The 21,744-nt window shown below is 44.5% G+C and overlaps 1 protein-coding gene across 6 annotated transcripts in view; it reads left to right on the plus strand.

Annotated features, from left to right (window-relative positions):
- Positions 1-21,744, plus strand: part of Kmt2a (lysine methyltransferase 2A) — an 85,892-nt gene that overhangs the window by 60,489 nt on the left and 3,659 nt on the right. For 4 of the 6 annotated variants that reach the window (XM_075966115.1, XM_075966113.1, XM_075966112.1 and 1 more), the window contains exons 22-35: positions 28-186; positions 1,055-1,172; positions 1,281-1,359; positions 2,463-2,623; positions 2,974-3,156; positions 3,325-7,573; positions 8,069-8,149; positions 11,007-11,068; positions 14,545-14,715; positions 16,673-16,747; positions 18,631-18,809; positions 19,180-19,283; positions 20,294-20,377; positions 20,989-21,118. In XM_075966115.1, the coding sequence (XP_075822230.1) occupies positions 28-186; positions 1,055-1,172; positions 1,281-1,359; positions 2,463-2,623; positions 2,974-3,156; positions 3,325-7,573; positions 8,069-8,149; positions 11,007-11,068; positions 14,545-14,715; positions 16,673-16,747; positions 18,631-18,809; positions 19,180-19,283; positions 20,294-20,377; positions 20,989-21,118 (5,835 nt within the window). The remainder of the gene's footprint in view (positions 1-27; positions 187-1,054; positions 1,173-1,280; positions 1,360-2,462; positions 2,624-2,973; positions 3,157-3,324; positions 7,574-8,068; positions 8,150-11,006; positions 11,069-14,544; positions 14,716-16,672; positions 16,748-18,630; positions 18,810-19,179; positions 19,284-20,293; positions 20,378-20,988; positions 21,119-21,744) is intronic. The other 2 variants (XM_075966117.1, XM_075966114.1) reach the window with 2 other exon arrangements.

Raw genomic sequence — 21,744 nt, forward strand, 5'->3', positions numbered from 1 at the left:
ATAGGACTGTTCTTTCTGGACTTGTAGAGATGTGAATTCTGCCAAAAGCCAGGAGCCACCGTGGGTTGCTGTCTCACATCCTGCACCAGCAACTACCATTTCATGTGTTCCCGAGCCAAGAACTGTGTCTTTCTGGATGATAAAAAAGTGTATTGTCAACGGCATCGGGACTTGATCAAAGGCGAGGTGAGAAGCTCAGCTGTTTGGTTGCTTCTGTTGTAGCTGTTAATAACAGGCTTTATTATCTCAGAGCAGACTTAAACATTCACATAAAATTAGCAAAGGGAAGAGATTTCCTGGCCCCGCCTCACACTCCCATAGCCTCTCCCACCAGAGTGGTCTATTTGTTACAGTTGGATGGGTCTATATCAGTACACATTTCACACAGTTATCATTTATGTTAGGGTTCATTCTTGATGTTGTACACCGTATGGGTTTGTACAAATATCTTATAATGTGTATTCACCATTGTAGTTTGCATATTTTAATTTTCCTACAAATCCGGTATATTCTGCCTGTTTTTCTGACTTTTCCCCCTAAAAAACACTGATCTTTTACTAATATCCAATTTGCTGACTAGTTGTTTTAACTTACCATCCATGGCAGTTTCCACCGGCAGAGTCCTTATGGTTGGTACCGTGTAGTTTCCACCGGCAGAGTCCTTATGGTTGGTACCGTGCAGTTTCCACCGGCAGAGTCCTTATGGTTGGTACCGTGTAGTTTCCACTGGCAGAGTCCTAATGTTTGGTACCGTGTAGTTTGTAGCATTTCTGCTCTGACTTTTGCTCAACAATAAGTGTTGAAGATTCTTCCTCACCTTCTGAATTCTCTATACATTTAAGAGGGAAATAGTGAAAAACAACAAGGTGATCAACTCAGTTTTGCCTTTCTTGGCTATCCCAAGGAAATCATCTCTTATGAGAAATGCAGAGGGCGGTAGTAAAAAGAAGGGTGATTTGGAGATAGGTTCTCTGCTTTGCTTCCAGGAATTGGGACTCTGAATATAACACATAAAGGGACAGTCCATTAACAACCACATTGGGTTTCATTTAAGGTGGTTCCTGAGAACGGATTTGAAGTTTTTAGAAGAGTGTTTGTGGATTTTGAAGGAATCAGCTTGCGGAGGAAGTTCCTCAATGGCTTGGAACCAGAAAACATTCACATGATGATTGGTATGACCCAGGCCTTCGTTAATGGGGAAGACTGGTTTATCATTTGTGCGTTTTGTGGTCCTTGGTTACAAAATAATTCTCTTCGTGGTTTCTTTTTTCCTTGGTTAGGCTCGATGACGATCGACTGTTTGGGGATTTTGAATGATCTCTCTGACTGTGAAGATAAGCTCTTTCCTATTGGATACCAGTAAGTCCAGTAGCCCAGTAGCATGGCTCCCAGAAAGCGTGGGGTCATTAAATGTGGAGGTGTACTTGGTAGCTGCCTTTCGCTAAACCCACCACCCACCAGTTCTCACAGGCTCTCTTAAAACTCATGATCTTTCTTCATGCATTACCCTGCTCAGCTGAAAGATCATGAATTTAGCCTAGGCTGCATACTGAAACCCTGTCTCAAAGCAAGCAACTTATAATCTTTTGCGTTGATTAAATTATTTGACAAGCTGACAGTAAATGATCAAGATACCCTTCCTAGAGCCAGTCGGTGTTGTGTACACCTTTAACACAGGCACTTGGAAGAGAAGCTGAGGCAGGTGGATCTCTGTGAGTTCCAGGCCAGTTAGGGTCATGGGGAGATCCTATCTCAAAAAAAAGAAAGGAAGGAAGGAATCTCTTCTACGTCCACTTCCCTCTTCAGAACCTGATTTTACAACACATTTTCTAATTCTGCATTCCAGCTCTCTTAACACAGCCTGTGCTTGTGTTTATCTGGTAGATGTTTGCATAGACAAGACTCCATTAGCAGTCCCCAGAGTCGAAGCAGTTGTATTTCCTTTGTTTTGTTGAACTTACTGACAAAGGAGATGCCTCAGGTTTAACATTTTTTTAGGGTCTTAAGTTATGTGCAATGGAAGGCATTAATGTTTTTCTTTTTCAGTACCTGAGAATATTTTACTATTTCTGGTAATTAAAAAAAAAAAAGTCATACAACTTCCTGAGAACCTAAGACACATTAAGGACTTCTCAAAGTTTAACACCACCATACTGGAATAATAATCTCTATTAAGAACCTAAGAAATGGGACTGGAGAGAAGGCTGTTCAATTCCCAGTAATCATGTTGTGGCTCACAACCATCTGCAATGAGATTTGGTGCCCTCTTCTGGCCTGCAGGCATACATGCAGACAGCAGAACACTGTATACTAATAAATAAATCTTTTTTTAAAAAAAAAAAAAAAAAGAGGAAGAGAACCTAAGAAATGAAGCTATGTTCTCTGCATTGTGACCAGAGAATCCACGGTGGGGAGGAATTTGGGAATGTCCTCCACTTGTGTTTTCCCCTTGTGTTTGCCAGGTGTTCTCGGGTGTACTGGAGCACCACAGATGCTCGCAAGCGCTGTGTGTACACATGCAAGATTGTGGAGTGCCGTCCACCTGTTGTAGAGCCAGACATCAATAGCACGGTGGAACATGACGACAATAGGACCATTGCCCATAGCCCATCCTCGTTTATAGGTTGGTTTTAGTCCAAGTGGGACTTGAATTCAAGTTTTTTGACTATGCACTGTGATGGGAAAATTTAATTCAGAACACCACTTGTTTTTCTTACGTAATAGCACTGTGTGTGTGCCAGTCTGTGTGTGCCTGTGTATGGGATGTGCCATGGGATGTTCGAGGGGTTGGAAGACAGCTTGTGAAGTCTCCCTCCCTCCGCTGTGGGTTCCAGGGACTGGACTCAGATCATCGAGCTTGAGCACTCACCCATTGCAGCTTGCCGCCCTCATAGTTAGGGGTTTGATATTAGTTCACCTGTTGGGAACTTGAACTGCCCTCTTTCAGTTGCAAGTTTTTATTTCCTGTCACAGAAACTTCATGTAAGGACAGTCAAAGTACAGCTGCAATTCTAAGTCCTCCGTCGCCAGACCGACCTCATTCGCAGACCTCGAGCTCCTGCTATTATCATGTCATCTCAAAGGTCCCTAGGATTCGAACACCCAGCTACTCCCCTACACAGAGGTCTCCTGGCTGCCGGCCATTGCCTTCTGCAGGTAAAGGATGTCCCTGACCCAATTGACCATTCTCCTAGGTAATTTACCTTTGGGACTTTCACCAACCAAAGGTTGCCTATAAACAGGTGTGTCCACATGGTTGAAACTAGTGACGATGTAGTTGTTCTGTCCTTGATCCACTTTCTTACTTTTTTCTCTCTTGTTCAGGAAATCCCACCCCAACCACTCACGAAATCGTCACAGTAGGCGATCCTTTACTCTCCTCTGGTCTTCGGAGCATTGGCTCCAGGCGGCATAGTACTTCTTCCTTGTCACCCCTGCGGTCCAAGCTCCGGATAATGTCTCCGATGAGAACTGGGAGTGTGTACTCCAGGAATAGTGTTTCCTCAGTCTCCACCCTTGGTACTGCTACAGATCCCGAGTCAAGTGCCAAAGCAACTGATCGCGGCGTAGGGCCATTGAATTCAAGTTCTAATCTTGGGCACAGCACTCCCACCTCTTCAGGATCACAAAGGACAATGGTACCTGGAGGCTCCAAAACTAGTCATTTAGATGGATCTTCATCCTCAGAAGTAAAGCGTTCTAGTACTTCAGATTTGACACCCAAGGGCTCCTCATTAAAGGGAGAAAAAACCAGAACTCTGAGTTCCAAGAGCTCAGATGGATCTGCACATAACACAGGTTACTCTGGAATTCCTAAACTGGTTCCACAGGTCCATAATACCACTGCAGGAGAATTAAGCATTAGTAAAATTGGCACTTTTGCTGAACCCTCTTCAGTGCCGTTTTCTTCTAAAGAGACTCTCTCCTATCCACAACTCCACGTGAGGGGACAAAGGAATGATCGAGACCAGCACACAGATTCTTCCCAGTCAGCAAAGCCTTCTCCAAATGAAGACGGTGAAATCAAAACCTTGAAGCTTTCTGGTGTGGGCCACAGGCCATCCATTCTTCATGAACATGTAGGGTCCAGTTCTAGAGACAGGAGACAGAAAGGGAAAAAGTCTTCTAAAGAGACTTGCAAAGAGAAGCATTCCAGTAAATCATCTTTGGAACCTGGTCAGATTACGACTGGTGAGGAAGGAAACCTGAAGCCAGGGTTTGTTGATGAGGTCTTGACTCCTGGGTTTCTGGGGCAACGGCCATGTAATAATGTTTCATCTGATAAGATTGGGGATAAAGTTCTTCCTGTTTCAGGAGTCCCTAAAGGTCAATCCACACAAGTAGAAGGGTCTTCCAAGGAGTTACAGGCACCCCGGAAGTGCTCAGTCAAAGTGACACCTCTGAAGATGGAGAGTGAGAATCAATCTAAAAATACCCCAAAAGAAGGTGGCCCTGGCTCCCCTGCACAAATAGAACCAGCATGTCCAGCAGAGCCAGTTTCCACTTCCAGAAGTCCAGGAGCTGGCCCAGGTGTTCAGCCGAGCCCCAACAATACCTCATCCCAAGACCCTCAAAGTAACAACTATCAGAATCTTCCAGAACAGGACAGAAACCTCATGATTCCAGATGGCCCCAAACCTCAGGAGGATGGCTCTTTTAAGAGGCGGTACCCCCGCCGCAGTGCCCGTGCAAGGTCTAATATGTTCTTTGGGCTCACCCCACTCTATGGAGTAAGGTCTTACGGTGAAGAAGACATTCCATTCTACAGCACTTCTACTGGGAAAAAGCGAGGAAAGCGGTCAGCGGAAGGACAGGTGGATGGGGCCGATGACTTGAGCACTTCTGATGAAGACGACTTATACTATTACAACTTCACAAGAACGGTGATTTCTTCTGGTGGAGAGGAGCGGCTGTCATCCCATAATTTATTTCGAGAGGAGGAACAATGTGATCTGCCAAAAATTTCACAGTTGGACGGTGTTGATGATGGGACAGAGAGTGATACCAGTGTCACTGCCACAGCCAGGAAAAGCAGCCAGATTCCAAAAAGAAACGGTAAAGAAAATGGAACAGAAAACTTAAAGATTGATCGACCTGAAGATGCTGGCGACAAAGAGCATGTCATTAAGAGTGCTGTTGGCCATAAAAATGAGCCAAAGCTGGATAACTGCCACTCCGGAGCCAGAGTGAAAGCCCAGGGCCAGGACTCCCTGGAAGCTCAGTTCACCTCCTTGGAATCAAGCCGCAGAGTCCACACGAGCACCCCCTCAGACAAAAACTTACTGGACACCTACAACACTGAGCTCCTCAAGTCTGACTCTGACAATAACAACAGTGATGACTGTGGGAACATCCTGCCTTCAGACATCATGGACTTTGTACTAAAGAACACTCCGTCCATGCAGGCTCTGGGTGAGAGCCCAGAGTCATCGTCTTCTGAACTCTTGACTCTTGGTGAAGGGCTGGGGCTTGACAGTAATCGGGAAAAGGACATGGGTCTTTTTGAAGTGTTTTCTCAGCAGCTGCCGGCGACAGAGCCTGTGGACAGTAGTGTCTCCTCTTCCATCTCAGCAGAGGAGCAGTTTGAGCTGCCTCTTGAGCTGCCGTCTGATCTCTCTGTCCTGACCACCCGCAGTCCTACCGTCCCCAGCCAGAATCCCAGTAGATTGGCTGTCATCTCAGATTCAGGGGAGAAGCGAGTGACTATGACAGAAAAGTCTGTATCCTCCACCGAGGGTGACCCAGCATTGCTGAGTCCAGGAGTAGACCCTGCTCCTGAAGGCCACATGACTCCTGATCATTTCATCCAAGGACACATGGATGCAGATCACATCTCCAGCCCTCCCTGTGGTTCAGTGGAACAAGGTCATGGCAACAATCAGGATTTAACTAGAAACAGTAGCACCCCTGGCCTTCAGGTACCTGTTTCCCCTACTGTTCCCATTCAGAACCAGAAGTATGTGCCCAATTCTACTGATAGCCCCGGCCCATCTCAGATCTCTAATGCAGCTGTCCAGACCACTCCACCCCACCTGAAACCAGCCACTGAGAAACTCATTGTCGTTAACCAGAACATGCAGCCACTTTATGTTCTCCAAACTCTTCCAAATGGAGTAACCCAAAAAATCCAATTGACCTCTCCTGTTAGTTCTGCACCCAGTGTGATGGAGACAAATACTTCGGTATTGGGGCCCATGGGAAGTGGGCTCACCCTAACCGCAGGACTAAATCCAAGCTTGCCACCTTCTCAGTCTCTGTTCCCTCCTGCTAGCAAAGGACTGCTCTCCATGCCTCATCACCAGCACTTACATTCCTTCCCTGCGGCTGCTCAGAGTAGTTTCCCACCCAACATCAGCAGTCCTCCTTCAGGCCTGCTTATTGGGGTTCAGCCTCCTCCAGATCCCCAACTCTTGGGTTCAGAAGCCAACCAGAGGACAGACCTCACTACCACAGTAGCCACTCCATCCTCTGGACTCAAGAAAAGACCCATATCTCGTCTACACACTCGAAAGAATAAAAAGCTTGCTCCCTCTAGTGCCCCTTCAAACATTGCCCCTCCTGATGTGGTTTCTAACATGACACTGATTAACTTCACCCCCTCCCAGATTTCAAACCACCCCAATCTGTTAGATTTGGGGTCACTTAATACTTCATCTCACCGAACTGTCCCCAACATCATAAAAAGATCTAAATCTGGCATCATGTATTTTGAACAGGCACCCCTGTTACCACCACAGAGTGTGGGCGGAACCGCTGCCACAGTGGCAGGCACATCAACGATAAGCCAGGATACTAGCCACCTCACATCTGGGCCCGTGTCTGCCTTGGCATCTGGTTCCTCCGTCTTGAATGTGGTATCCATGCAAACTACAACAACCCCTACAAGTAGTACATCAGTTCCAGGACATGTCACCCTAACCAACCAGAGGTTGCTTGGGACCCCAGACATTGGCTCAATAAGCAATCTTCTAATCAAAGCCAGCCAGCAGAGCCTGGGCATTCAGGACCAACCTCTGACTTTACCACCAAGTTCAGGAATGTTCCCACAACTGGGAACATCACAGACTCCTTCTGCTGTTGCAATGACAGCAGCATCTAGCATCTGTGTGCTCCCCTCTCCTCAGACTACGGGCATGACAGCTGCATCCCCTTCTGGGGAGGCCGAAGAACACTATAAGCTGCAGCAAGTGAACCAGCTCCTAGCTGGCAAAACCAGCATCCTCTCTTCACAGCGGGAGCGGGATCCTGACTCTGCTTCAGGGACCCAGCCATCCAACTTCACCCAGACAGCAGACACTCCTAATGGTGTGAAGCTAGAGCAGAACAAGGCTTTACCCTCAGCCAAGCAAGCCAGCTCCACCTCTCCGGGGAGCTCCCCATCCTCTGGACAGCAGTCAGCAAGTTCCTCAGTGCCAGGTCCCACTAAACCAAAACCAAAAGTCAAAAGGATTCAGCTGCCCCTAGACAAAGGGAATGGCAAGAAGCACAAAGTCTCCCATTTGCGGTCCAGTTCTTCTGAAGCACACATTCCAGACCAAGAAGCCAAGCCGGTGCCCCAGCCCTCAGCCACACGGTGAGTGATAGGCAGGCTAATTCTGCTGCAGCTGTGGGGTTCTGTGCTCTGGGTGTGACACTGCTCACTTGGTCCTGGGGAGTTCCTTTCTTCATCTGGGCCTTTGGTAGTGATGGGTGGAGCAGAAACCAGCTCCTCTGTGAATGGTTTGACTGAGAGCCACGGCTTTGATTGTTTTTTGCTTTGATCCTAGTCAGTGCTGCTATTTGTTCCTGTTTCTGTTTCCCTGAGGTCTGGGGATGCAGGAGAATGATAGTCTTCTCTGATGGGCAAGGACTCCTGCTGCACAGTCTCCTGAAGCCCTCTCTTTCTTAAAAAACTCATTGTTGGAAGTATAACATATAAAGTATGGAGGAGACTTCCCTGTCCCTAGACGGTCCTTGTGCCCTCTTCCTAGCTTTGTGACCTTAGTTCCTGTTGCCGGCTTGTGAACTTTATCTGTCCAATGCATATTTGCTGATGGTTTCTTGAAAAGATACACCGATTCTGTTATAGGACGCCTAGAACCGACAGGGAGCAGCAGGATGCAGTTGGTGTGGAACAGCCTTCACAGAAGGAGTGTGGGAAGCCTGTGGGGTGAGCTGCAGATCTCTCTTGTGTCCACTACGTGTAAAACAAGCTTCCTCCTGATTTGCACTGGGTTTGGTTTTGTTGACAGAAGAGTTCTTGACAGGCATCACATGGTATGGGTGTCTGTAATCCCAGTGCTGGGAGGCTGAGGCAGGCAGACCTCTATGAGTTTGAAGCCAGTCAAGGCCTCATAGTAAGACTTCCACCCCCCTCCCCAAAAAGAGGATCCTATTTTGTTTTAATAAAACTAAATGCAGACAGGCTTGTAAAACAAAAATGAAGTAGACTATTTTTTTATCTTCTTAGATTTGCAGTTATTATCTGTATGTGTTTACATGCACTAGTGTAGTTGTAGTTATTATCTGTATGGTGTACATGCACTAGTGTAGTTGTAGTTATTATCTGTATGTGTGTACATGCACTAGTGTAGTTGTAGTTATTATCTGTATGTGTGTACATGCACTAGTGTAGTTGTAGTTATTATCTGTATGTGTGTACATGTACTAGTGTAGTTTTAGTTATCTGTATGTGTGTGCATGCACTAGTGTAGTTGTAGTTATCTGTATGTGTGTGCATGCACTAGTGTAGTTGTAGTTATTATCTGTATGTGTGTACATGTACTAGTGTAGTTGTAGTTATCTGTATGTGTGTGCATGTACTAGTGTAGTTGAAGTTATTATCTGTATGTGTGTACATGCACTAGTGCGGTTGTAGTTATTATCTGTATGTGTGTACATGCACTAGTGCGGTTGTAGTTATTATCTGTATGTGTGTACATGCACTAGTGCGGTTGTAGTTATTATCTGTATGGTGTACATGCACTAGTGTAGTTGTAGTTATCTGTATGTGTGTACATGCACTAGTGTAGTTGTAGTTATTATCTGTATGGTGTACATGCACTAGTGTAGTTGTAGTTATCTGTATGTGTGTACATGCACTAGTGTAGTTGTAGTTATTATCTGTATGGTGTACATGCACTAGTGTAGTTGTAGTTATCTGTATGTGTGTACATGCACTAGTGTAGTTGTAGTTATTATCTGTATGTGTGTACATGCACTAGTGTAGTTGTAGTTATTATCTGTATGTGTTTACATGCACTAGTGTAGTTGTAGTTATTATCTGTATGTGTGTGCATGTACTAGTGTAGTTGTAGTTATTATCTGTATGTGTTTACATGCACTAGTGTAGTTGTAGTTATTATCTGTATGTGTTTACATGCACTAGTGTAGTTGTAGTTATCTGTATGTGTGTACATGCACTAGTGTAGTTGTAGTTATTATCTGTATGGTGTACATGCACTAGTGTAGTTGTAGTTATTATCTGTATGTGTGTACATGCACTAGTGTAGTTGTAGTTATCTGTATGGTGTACATGCACTAGTGTAGTTGTAGTTATTATCTGTATGTGTTTACATGCACTAGTGTAGTTGTAGTTATTATCTGTATGTGTGTGCATGTACTAGTGTAGTTGTAGTTATTATCTGTATGTGTTTACATGCACTAGTGTAGTTGTAGTTATTATCTGTATGTGTTTACATGCACTAGTGTAGTTGTAGTTATCTGTATGGTGTACATGCACTAGTGTAGCACATGTGTAGAGGTCAGAGGACAACTTGACGCAACCATTTCACTCCTCCTGCCTTTACACAGACTCTAAAGATCAAACTCAGGCGATCAGGCTTGCACAGCAGGTCATTTTACTCTCTGAGCCATCTTGCTGGCCCATCTACCACTACCCTTTTTTGCCTTTCTCTAAGCTAAAGTTATTTAAATGATTTCTGATGGCTCCTGTATGTCCTGCCCATTCCTCAGTCTCTTCCCTGGAAGTCCATTTGGTAATGGTTTGGAGTTTGGGTTTTTATGATTTATTTATTTTTGTTTTATGTACATTGGTATTTTGACTATATGTATGTTTGTATGAGGGTGTTAGATCCCCTGGAATTGGAGTTACACACAGTTGTGAGCTGCCATGTGGTTGCTGGGAATTGAACTTGGATCTTTTGGAAAAGCAGCCAGTGATATATATTAACCAATGAGCCATGTCTCCAGCCTAATGGTTTGGTTTTATTCTGCAGATATGTGTGTGTGTGTTTACTCTTACGTAAGCATGTGTACATACTTTTATATTAAATGGATGCTGCTATACTTACTGTTCTTGTTTTTTCACTTAATTGTTTTTGACATGTATCCATGCTGTGTTCCAGTTGTTTCTCTGCCGCGTCCAGTGCTGTGTGTGCTCTACAGTATTAACTTAACTAGCTAACTTCATGCATATTAGTATGCACTTGGGCTATTTCAGGAGTTATTACATTTGAAAAGCTGAAAATAGGTGGTGTACTGGCTCCTGCAGCCTACTCATGGTTTTAGTTAAGCCAGCTGACTTACTTGAGTAAGTAACACTGTCCTGACGAGCGTCTTCCCATTTTTATTATTATAACAATCTCAGAATCAGATGCTTACTGCCAATATTTGGGAAGAAGTCTTCTGAGCATGGTTTTAGGGCTGGAGAGATGACGAAGCACTTTCTGTTCTTACAGAGCATCCTCGTTTGCATCCAGTGCCTCTCCAGCTTCTGTGGGCACCCATATAGTCATGGCACACACACTATACACAAAGAAAAATTTTAAAATTTGACCTAAGTTTGATCTCTGGATCCCACAGGGGAAGGAGCTTTTCAACATCCAGGCATACATACTTCCCCCACCCTCAAGCACCGATAAACGAATTTTCCAGCACTTTATGCTCATTTTCTTAGCCACTGTTTAAATAGCTGACAGAGTACATGGCAGATCGTGAACAGTTTTATCTTTGAGTTGAAAACCAGCTGGCCTCGCCTCTCATGTCTGGTTTTATTTTTCTTTCAGACCAGTGGCTGCTCTTCCAGAAATTCAGGCAATCAATCCAGCAAGTGAGCAAGAAAATGCAGGTATGTTGGTTGGTTAAAATTCACGTGTGTTTTGTCTACTTCCCATAGCCAAGAGGATAACTATATGTTTTTCCTTGGGTTAACCTTCTTATTTAGCTTCTTTAGGTTCACCAATTGTAGACTCCGTGACCCTTATTTATTGCTAGAAACCAATTATGAGTGAGTACATCCCCTGTTCATCTTTTTGGGTCTGGGTTACCTCACTCAGGATAGTGTTTTCTATTTCCATCCATTTGCATGCAAAATTCGAGAAGTCATTGTTTTTTACCGCAGCGTAGTACTCTAATGTGTATATATTCCACACTTTCTTCATCCATTCTTCCATTGAAGGACATCTAGGTTGTTTCCAGGTTCTGGCTATTACAAATAATACTGCTATGAACATAGTTGAACAAATGTTTTTGTCATATGATAGGGCATCTCTTGGGTATATTCCCAAGAGTGGTATTGCTGGGTCTTGGGGTAGGTTGATCCCGAATTTCCTGAGAAACCAAAACACTGATTTCCAAAGTGGTTGCACAAGATTGCATTCCCACCAGCAATGGATGAGGGTTCCCCTTCCTCCACAGCCTCTCCAGCAAAGGCTATCATTGGTGTTTTTGATTTTAGCCATTCTGACAGGTGTAAGATGATATCTCAAAGTTGTTTTGATTTGCATTTCCCTGATTGCTAAGGAGGTTGAGCATGACCTTAAGTGTCTTTTGGCCATTTGAACTTCTTCTGTTGAGAATTCTCTGTTCAGTTCAGTGCCCCATTTTTTAATTGGGTTAATTAGCATTTTAAAGTCTAGTTTCTTGAGTTCTCTATATATTTTGGAGATCAGACCTTTGTCTGTTGCGGGGTTGGTGAAGACCTTCTCCCAGTCAGTAGGTTGCCTTTTTGTCTTAGTGACAGTGTCCTTTGCTTTACAGAAGCTTCTCAGTTTTAGTAGGTCCCATTTATTCAATGTTGCCCTTAATGTCTGTGCTGCTGGGGTTATACCTAGGAAGCGATCTCCTGTGCCCATCTGTTGTAGGGTACTTCCCACTTTCTCTTCTATCAGGTTCGGTGTGTTCGGACTGATATTGAGATCTTTAGTCCATTTGGACTTGAGTTTTGTGCATGGTGATAGATATGGGTCTGAACATGGCGAGCAATGAGGGCTGATGAGAAGCCAAGGACAATGGCATGGGGTTTTGATCCTACTTCATCTTCTGGCTTTGTGGGAGCCTAGCCAGTTTGGATGTTCACCTTCCTAGACATGGACGGAGGGGGGAGGACCTTGGACTTTCCACAGGGCAGGGAACCCTGACTGCTCTTTGGACTGGAGAGGGAGGGAGAAAGGAGTAGGGGGAGGGGAAGAAGGGTGGGAGGAGGGGGAGGGAAATGGGAGGCTGGGAGGAGGCTGAAACTTTTTTTTCCTTTTCTTAATAAAAAAAGTTCACGTGTGTTAGCCACACATGGTGGCGCACACTTGTAACTCCAACACTTGAAAAGCTGAGATAGAATTGAGTTCAAGGCAAGCCTGAGCTGCAGAGTGGGCTTGAGGGCAGCCTGTACTACATCATAAGTCCCAGCCTAAAAACGGAAGAATCGTTTGCATTATCTCCTGATATTCTAGATGGAGAGACACCAACCCGAGTCCCAAGAAGTTAAGTGGTGATGTAAAACTCAGCCCTTTCTCCCAGCTTCCTTGATCGTGGTCTGTCATCACCTACCGTAGGTGGATCCTCTTGTTAAACTGGCTCTAAGGACAGTGACATTTTTAGTAGCTGCAATAACCTTTGGTTATCTCTTCGGTTGTTTCTCATATCTGGATGGTAATTTAGGATAAACTCCCTTCCAGAAACTGGAACCATCTCCCTTAGGTAGTTGGTATTTGATCCTAAAACCATGTGCACCTCACAGTACTTCTGGCTTAGTGCCATTTGATCACTTTACAGTTAGCATGATACGCACAGAGAACCCAAGCACTTGACACCAGAAGCAGAGGCAGGAAGGTTGTCATGAGTTTGAAAACAATCTGGGCTACATACTGAGGCCCAGGCTAAGCCTGGACCTCAGAGGTGAGTTCTTGTCTTAGAAAAACAGATTAAGTAACTAAACAATAATAAAAAAGTGACTTTCCAGCTGGGCAGTGGTGGCGCACACCTTTAATCCCAGCACTCGGGAAGTAGAGGCAGGTGGATCTCTGTGAGTTCAAGGCCAGCCTGGTCTACAAGAGCTAGTTCCAGGACAGGAACCAAAAGCTACGGAGAAACCCTGTCTCGAAAAAAAAAAAAAAAAAAAGTGACTTTCCAGAAGAGAACGGCTTAGCCTTGATTTGGACTGTTACCAAGCCTGAGTCAAGCCTGAGTACTGATTCCAGGCAGGCGTGGTGACTGAGTTCAATCTCCAGAACCAGGCAGCTTCAGAGCCCATGTTTGTGTTAGCTGTATGAATCTGACTTTTACTTGGCCTGCCTCATCTTCCCCGTATTTATTCATGTATTCGTTCTTTCATTGCATTATGTTGAATGATGTCTCACTGTGTTGTCCTGGCTAGCCTCTTTACTTTCTAGGTAGCGCAGGTTAGCATTGGTCATCCTTCCTCCTCCCCACAACAGTACGGTCATGGGCATGCACCACCACACCCAGCTCAGTTTTCTAACCTTTAAAAGGAATCAAGATGGCTTATGATAGCATACCTCTAAGCATAGCACTTGGGAAGCAAAAGCAGACTGATCTCTGTGAGTTTGAGGCCATCATGGTCTCCATAGCAAGCTCAGATCAGGCAGGGCTACACAGTAAAACCTTATCTCAAAAATGTGGGGGCGGTTAATAATAACACCTGTCTCAGTGGTGATTGTGAGGACTGCAGGAGGTAATCTGGGTGAAGTTCCTAGAAGAGTATCTGAGACATAACCAGTGGTTGAGATGTAGTAAAGGGAACTTTTGTTTGCTTTGGTTTGACTTGGCCTTGATCCTATTGAGAGCAGTTGTGTATGAAGAAAAAAAAAGATTACATTGTTATACCACAAGCTCTGCTACAAAAAAAAAAAAAAAACAACAACAAAAAACCACCTATTGAATAGCACACACACCCTCATCATTTTAGTACTTGGTAGCTGTGTCCCAGGGCAAGTTCCTTGCACCTCAGTGCTCTTACTGGTGAGGAGAAACAGTATGTCCTCAGAAATGGGGTGATGCATGTAGAGCAAGGGTTCTCAACCTTCCTAACGCTGTAATCCTTTAGTACAGTTCTCATCTTGTGGTGACCCCCAACATAAAAAAAATGTTTTTGTTGCTACTTCATAACTCTAATTTTGTCACTATTGAGTCATAATATAAATATCTGTGTTTTCTGATGGTCTTAGGCTACCCCGGTGGAAGGGTGGTTTGACCCCCAAAGGGGTCATGACCTGCAGGTTGAGAACCACTGGAGTAGAGCTTTCTGCACATAGCACTCAATGCCCATTGGCTTAAGCAAATACTACGGCCCTTGTTTTCCCTTCTTAGAGCCGAAAGCAGTGGAAGAAGAAGAGAGCGGTTTCAGCTCACCACTGATGCTTTGGCTCCAGCAGGAACAAAAGAGGAAGGAAAACATCACTGAAAAAAAGCCCAAGAAAGGACTTGTTTTTGAAATTTCAAGTGACGATGGCTTTCAGATCTGTGCGGAAAGCATTGAAGGTGAGTGGCTTGAGTTAAGTCTGCTTCAATCAGGCCCTTGTTATGGTTGCTTCTCTGCGCAAGAGGCATTTCTCTTGTTGATGAGGCAGCTGTCACTCTTGAGAGTTCAGGGCTGCCGTTACATGCACTCACATACTGAGCAGAGCTTCTCCCCAGCACTGCTGCCCTTCCCCAGCTGCGCGCTCCCACACGTGCTCCCACGGTGTTCCTTGTTCTCTCCAGCTTGCCCCCCTGCAGTGCTGCCCCTCCTCTTCCCGGTGTGCTCCCACAGTGTCCCTTCCCATCTCCCCTGGTTACTGCCAGCTCTGCTTTTTCTGTCGCTGCAGCAGAAAGCCCTGCATGCAAATGCTATGGTCCTGTCTCACTCATTTAGCTCTGAGCTCTTCAGTGAAGGCTGGAATTTTACTGTCTTGTTCACTCTTAGTTTGTTAGGTGTTCATTAGTTGCTAGAGAACTAGTGAGGCCTCCTAGGCTGTAAGTACTAGGAACATTGAAAGAAATGAAAGATCACTGGGGTGAGTTAGGGCCAAAACCCTGAAAGATGACTAGAGCAGCAGTTAAGGGGAAGTGGAATTTGGATTAGCCAAAGAGGAATGCAGGGAGCTTTCCCCAGAGAGAATGTAATGACGTTAGAAAAACTGCGGTTTTGAGTAATTGTGAATGGGAAAATGCCTTTGAACAGTGAAAGGAAAATTGGAAGGTGAATTGGACACAAGTTTGAGAGAGAGCCCATAGTGACAAACCATGAGATCTTTGAATTTTTTTAATAGAATAAAAGCAGAAATTCATAAAGCTCAGTGTAGCAGCTCTTTACAAGGCTAGCTTAAACTGGGTCTGGTGCAACTTACCAGGGAGTTTTTCAGAATAAAATGAACAAATAAGAAAGGGCTGGGGTACAGATCAGTATGCTAAATGCTTATCTAGCGTGTGCAGAGCCTTCTTCGGTTTGATCCCCAACACCTCAAGGCGGAGAACAACATTGAGCTAGAGACACTGGGAGGCATGAAATTATTATTTATTAGGTGTATTGCTGTAGTAGAAATGCCAGGTAATAAAATCCACATTGGAAAAGAAAGGACGGAACGGTGGACAGACTTGGTGACTCCTTCGATATGAGGGTAGAGAGAAGAATCAGAGATCCTCAGACCCGGATGTGGCAGTGCACTCTCCTCACACCTGCTGTGGAGCCTGGGGTGGAGATGAGTGGAACCCAGGAGTTCCGTCAGAACCAGCCTAGGCAATGCTGGGAGAAGAACAAATTTGAAAGTATGAGTTCTAAAAGTACAGTAATGAACATGTCTGTGTATGAAAATGTAACAAGGCTGAGAGTGAGCTGGCCTGGTGGGGCATACCTATAGTCCCAGCGCTCTGGAAGCTGAGCCTTGAAGATTGCACACATTCAAGGCTAGTTTGGGCAACCCAGTGAATTCCAAACTAGCCTACAGTACAAAACTGTCTCTATTAAAAAGAAAAGAAAATGGAATCGTAACGAATCCCGTTCTTTTGTATATTAACTTTTGTTGTTGAGGCAAGGTCTCACTATTCACTAGCCTGGATCTCACTTTGTAGACCAGGCTGATCTCAGATTCACAGAGATCCACCAACTCCAGAGAGGTGAAATTAAAAGCAGACACCACCACACCCAGCTGCCACCACATCCATCCCTGTTTACTTTTTTTAAAATTAATTTTAAGGTCAAGTATGGCAATGCATCAGGGATAAGGATACCGGGAGTCAAAAGGTATGCGTATCCTCAGGCCCCTGGTAAAGGGAATTGCTGCGAACAGTGTGTTCCTGGCTGCTTCTCAGGTACTGAATTGAGACGTGGAGAAAAACAGCAGTGCTGACGTCAGGTGCAGTGTGATTCTCTAGACCAGTGGCCATGCACACTGTTTGGCAGTAAGACATGTCAGCACAAATTCTTTCCTGCCTATGGTTTTCTTTTATTTCCTTTCAGATGCCTGGAAGTCACTGACAGATAAAGTCCAGGAAGCCCGATCCAATGCCCGTCTGAAGCAGCTCTCATTTGCAGGTAACGGGTGGTGCTGTTGCTTTGCTACAGACTCCAAATGTTCTGGCAACTTGTTAGTATAAGCCACACAGTTGAATCTTAAAAAAAAAAATCAATAAAAAGTGTTTAAATAAAAGATAAAATAATTCCCAGCTTTAGGGTGTAAATACTAACTTTGTGTTTGGAATTGTATGTGATCCTAGTATAAGCACACTCCTGAAATGGAGCTCTTATCCATAATAAACACTTTATTCTATATCTAATGGTAATACCAGAGTTTTTTACAGTACTAGGAATTGAACCTAGGACATCACACATACGTAGGCAAGTACTCCACACAGCCATATTCACAGGCCCTTAGTTGAAATAACATACCTAATAATAATGTGTAGAACATTAGCTGATTGCTACTGTCAGGAAGAAACATGACATTGTTTAAGTGACTTGTTTCTTTTCTGTAAAGATACTTCCAGCCATCCATGCCAGCAGATTTATAGAAACGTTTTCATAAAATAAAGAGAAAATGTGAATGCTTCTACATCATGAATCTGAGGAAAACAAAGCAGCCGTGAAGTGTACAGCTCCCACAGTCACTGTAAGCCCAGGAGGGCTCTGTGTCTAAAATAATGACGCTCCTTTCGAATTTGGTGCATATGAGCTCAGAACCAGGTGCTCTATTACCTGTAAACAAAAAGGAGATCGGATTTGGAGTTATAGAGTACAAAGTTCAAATCCCAGCACACCAGCTGTGTGACCTGGGCTGTGTTAAAGTCTATGACGCTAAGTTAGTTTTCTCTCTTTAACGTGAAGCTTTTAAAGGGCTGGGGTGTCACTCAAGTGACAGGGTGCTTGCCTAGTTATATATCAAACTTAGTGAAAGAACTCTAGCCGACCCGGGCATGGCAAACATGGACCTGGTAGGCCTTGCCCTGCTCCCTTGTCCGCTATCTCCTGTCTTATTCCCTGCTCTCTCTCTGCCTTGGTAAAAACCATGAAATTATATTCTTTTTTTTTTTTTTCGAGACAGGGTTTCTCTGTGGTTTTGGAGCCTGTCCTGTAACTAGCTCTTGCAGACCAGGCTGGTCTCGAACTCACAGAGATCTGCCTGCCTCTGCCTCCCGAGTGCTGGGATTAAAGGCATGCGCCACCACCGCCCAGCATGAAATTATATTCTTAAAGCTAGTACTAAGGTCTCTTTTTCCCTTATTTGGTCACTTCCTCCTTCTGAGACTGACTATCAAGGTTCAGTTATCCAAGTATTGGAGTCCAGCAATCAGAGCCCCATTTTGGCTGCCCTAATTAGCGTGCCCAATTAAGATTAAACACCTCATCCTAACACAGGTTTCCCCTTCGCCTTTATAAACTGCCATTTGTCTGTGGGCCACATCTGTCTCCTCCAGCTCCAGACGCAGGTCTTTGTTGCTGCCCCCCATAACGAATACCTTCCCCGCCCCTTGTTCTTTTACCTCTTCTCCCTTGTCTGCTATCTCTTGTCTTATTCCCTGCTCTTTGTCCCTTTGGGGAAAATAAATCTCATTTGTGCAGAGAACTTGGTCTTAAGGATCTTGAACTGATCCTGGTCCTTTCGCTTACCCTGCCCCAACAATGACTGGTGATTCCTACATTGGGTGGCCATTATGAGCATGAAATAAAATGGCACATAGCCCTCTATACATGCAACACATAGAAAACAGGCCAGAGTTTGGTGAGAACAATTTATGGTAAACATTCTAAATTTATCAGGCATTATTTCAGTAGCATTCTCATGCCAATTTCTAAATAGTTACAATGTCACCTACCAGAGTATTAGCCTTTGGCTGTTGCTCTCCAATGCAGCCTTTTGTTAATGTCACTCAGCTTCCTGTGGCTACACACTCATCACCCAGGTGCCTTTCATTCTTTAGGTGTGAACGGTTTGAGGATGCTCGGGATTCTCCATGATGCGGTTGTGTTCTTGATTGAGCAGCTGTCTGGTGCCAAGCACTGTCGGAATTACAAATTCCGTTTCCACAAACCAGAAGAGGCCAATGAACCCCCCTTGAACCCTCACGGCTCAGCCAGGGCTGAGGTCCACTTGAGGCAAGTTCCATTTTGTTTGGTTTGGGTTTTTGATATTCTCTTTATTTCTTTTTTCTTCTCTTTTTTGGTTTTTCGAGACAGATTTTTTGAGTGTAGTCCTAGCTGTCCTGGAACTTGCTCTGTAGACCAGGCTGACCTCAAACTCATAGAGATTGGTCTGCCTCTGCCTCTGCCTCTCAAGTGCTGGGATTAAAGGCATGTGTCCACCACTACTGGGCCCATTTTGTTTTATGAGCATTTGCAGTCTTGGCTTTGTTATCTAATGACAGTTCTGTCCCACTGCCGTTAAGGTCTTCAGTATCAGTGGTGCCGTCCTCACTCCTTTACTAGAGCCTTTCTCTAAAAACAAACCTTAATCTTTTGGCTCCAGGAAGTCGGCATTTGACATGTTTAACTTCCTGGCTTCTAAACATCGACAGCCTCCTGAGTACAACCCTAACGACGAGGAAGAGGAGGAGGTACAACTCAAGTCTGCTCGGTGAGTCATCATGGCCTGACTTGACACCCTGACTCCTGCCGCTCTTAGTTGAATAGGAGTTTTTGATGTACTATACATGAGACTACTGCTTCTTCTTGTGGCTCTAGAGGGAAAGAGACCACTAATGCCTAGAAATGTGTTAATAGTCATTACAACTCCTCTCTTCAGCTGGGCACAGTGCTGCACACCTGTAATCCCAGCACTCAGGGGTTAAGCAAAAGCATCTCAGGTTTAAGATCATTCCCAGCTACATTCAGACTTGAGTTGAAAACCAGCCTGGCCTACATCAGACCCTGTTCCAAAAAACAAAACAAATAAAAAACACAAAAGAAACTTCTGGTTTTCACCCGGAGTACTTTCTGATGGGATGGCAGTTTCTTGGGTGACACTGATATATAGTTTACACTGAAGTAGCATTAGCTGACTGGTAACGAAAATAATATGAAGGAGCTGAAGAGATGGCTCAGTGGTTGGGAGCACTGACTGCTCTTCCAGAGGACTCGGGTTTAATTCCCAGCACCCACATGGCAGCTCACAACTGTCTGCAGCTCCAGTTCCAGTGGTTCTGACTCCCTTATACAGACATGCAGGCCAACACCAATGCACATAAAAATATTTTTTTAAAAAAAATGTGAATATGAAATTTGAATAATTATAGGATGTATTTTTAATAATAATCTATCCCAATAACTATTCATGTGATACTAGTCACCGTTAACCCCCAAGAGCTATGTATATATTACATTGTAGCCAGTCATCATGGGCACAGGCATATGGTTCCAGTACTCAGGAGGCTGAGGCAGGAGTGTTGCCTCAAGTTTGAGGCTAGCCTGGGCCACAAGGACCTTGTCTCAAGAAAACCCAAAATGAACTCAGGTGTGGTGACTTTTGGGAGGCAGAGGCAGAAGAGCCTAAGGCTCTCCTGGCTGACACCGAGCAAGTGCCTGGCTCTGTAGGAGTTGAGTCCACCCTCAGAACACTGCATTCCTAACAGCATTCTTCTCTTCTAGGAGGGCAACAAGCATGGATCTCCCGATGCCCATGCGTTTCCGGCACTTAAAAAAGACTTCTAAGGAGGCGGTTGGTGTCTACAGGTAGGGTTGCGATTTTAGAATTTCAGAAAACTAGTGTTTTCCCAAATACAGTGGACCAAAATACCGAGTGGCCTCTCTCCTTCAGTCATTGAAGTTTTTAGTAGATTTATTGAGTCTGGCGAGCTGTAGCTGTTGGTGTTGATAGGAATTTAACTTTAGACTTCTGCCTCTTGTGAGCTACAGCATGGAGAAATCATTAATGCTTGGTAATTTACCAGTGCAGTATAATACACACAAATGAAGTGGGGCCAGACCTCCCGCCCAAGTGACTGTCTCTACTGGGAACTAGCAGGCTTTTTTCACCTATTCACACAATTAATTAATTTGAAATTTTGCATCTTGATGTCTGGAGAGATGGCTCAACCATTAAGAACACTAGCTACTCTTGCAGAGGACCTATGTTTGGTTCCCAGCATCCACAGACTGATTCACAACCATTCGTAACTACAGTTCTAGAAAGTCCAGTGCCTTCTTCTGACTACCATAGGCAGCAGGCATGACATGGTACACATATGTACATACAAGCAAGATACTCATACACATAAAATCAATAAATGTAAAAAACTTGAAAGAGGAAATTTGTGTCTGGTTTTTTTGTGTCCATGGCCTAGGTCTCCCATCCACGGCCGGGGTCTTTTCTGTAAGAGAAACATCGATGCAGGTGAGATGGTGATTGAGTACGCTGGCAATGTCATCCGCTCCATCCAAACTGACAAGCGCGAGAAATACTATGACAGCAAGGTGAGTGCCGGGCTCGCTCCCTAGGTTCTCCTTTGCTGTAGAAAGAGGCTGTCAACTCTTAGCATGATCCTTGGATCCCAATAGAAATAATAACATGATTTCACTTACATCTCCATACTTTGTGATGAACCCATAAGTGTTCTAAACCCCTTTGTGGATTAGTAGATAAAGGTGCTCTGTGGATTCCAGGATTTAAAGTCCATGGCCACATAAGTTTTAGGATCTTACTATATGATAGGAACAGTCTTCCTCTAGTCTAGTGCCTATAATCTAGAAATTCCTCCTCCAAGCATTTTAAAAAAAAATAGAAACTAGGAGAAAAATGTAGAATTTTAAAAGAAACTGGCTCCTCTGTGGAAACACCAGGAGCAGAATAGGAAATGATCTTCAGCCTGAGCAGCGGCAAGTTCAACCAGAGTGAGCATGCCATACCTACCATCCCAGCACTTGAGCTACGTGGGAAACCTCTCGCCTCAGGTTCAAGGCCAGCCTGGGCTACATAGAGAAGTCCTATCTCAAAATCAAGGTGTTTCAGACGTGATGCCCTAAATTCTGTGGTAGAGGGAAGACCTGTCTGCTGAAAGTTGTCCTCTGACAGCCACCCATGTCCCATAGTGCTTGAAAGA

The sequence above is a fragment of the Microtus pennsylvanicus genome, chromosome 3, assembly GCF_037038515.1.
Source record: "Microtus pennsylvanicus isolate mMicPen1 chromosome 3, mMicPen1.hap1, whole genome shotgun sequence".
In the NCBI taxonomy this organism is placed as follows: domain Eukaryota; kingdom Metazoa; phylum Chordata; class Mammalia; order Rodentia; family Cricetidae; genus Microtus; species Microtus pennsylvanicus.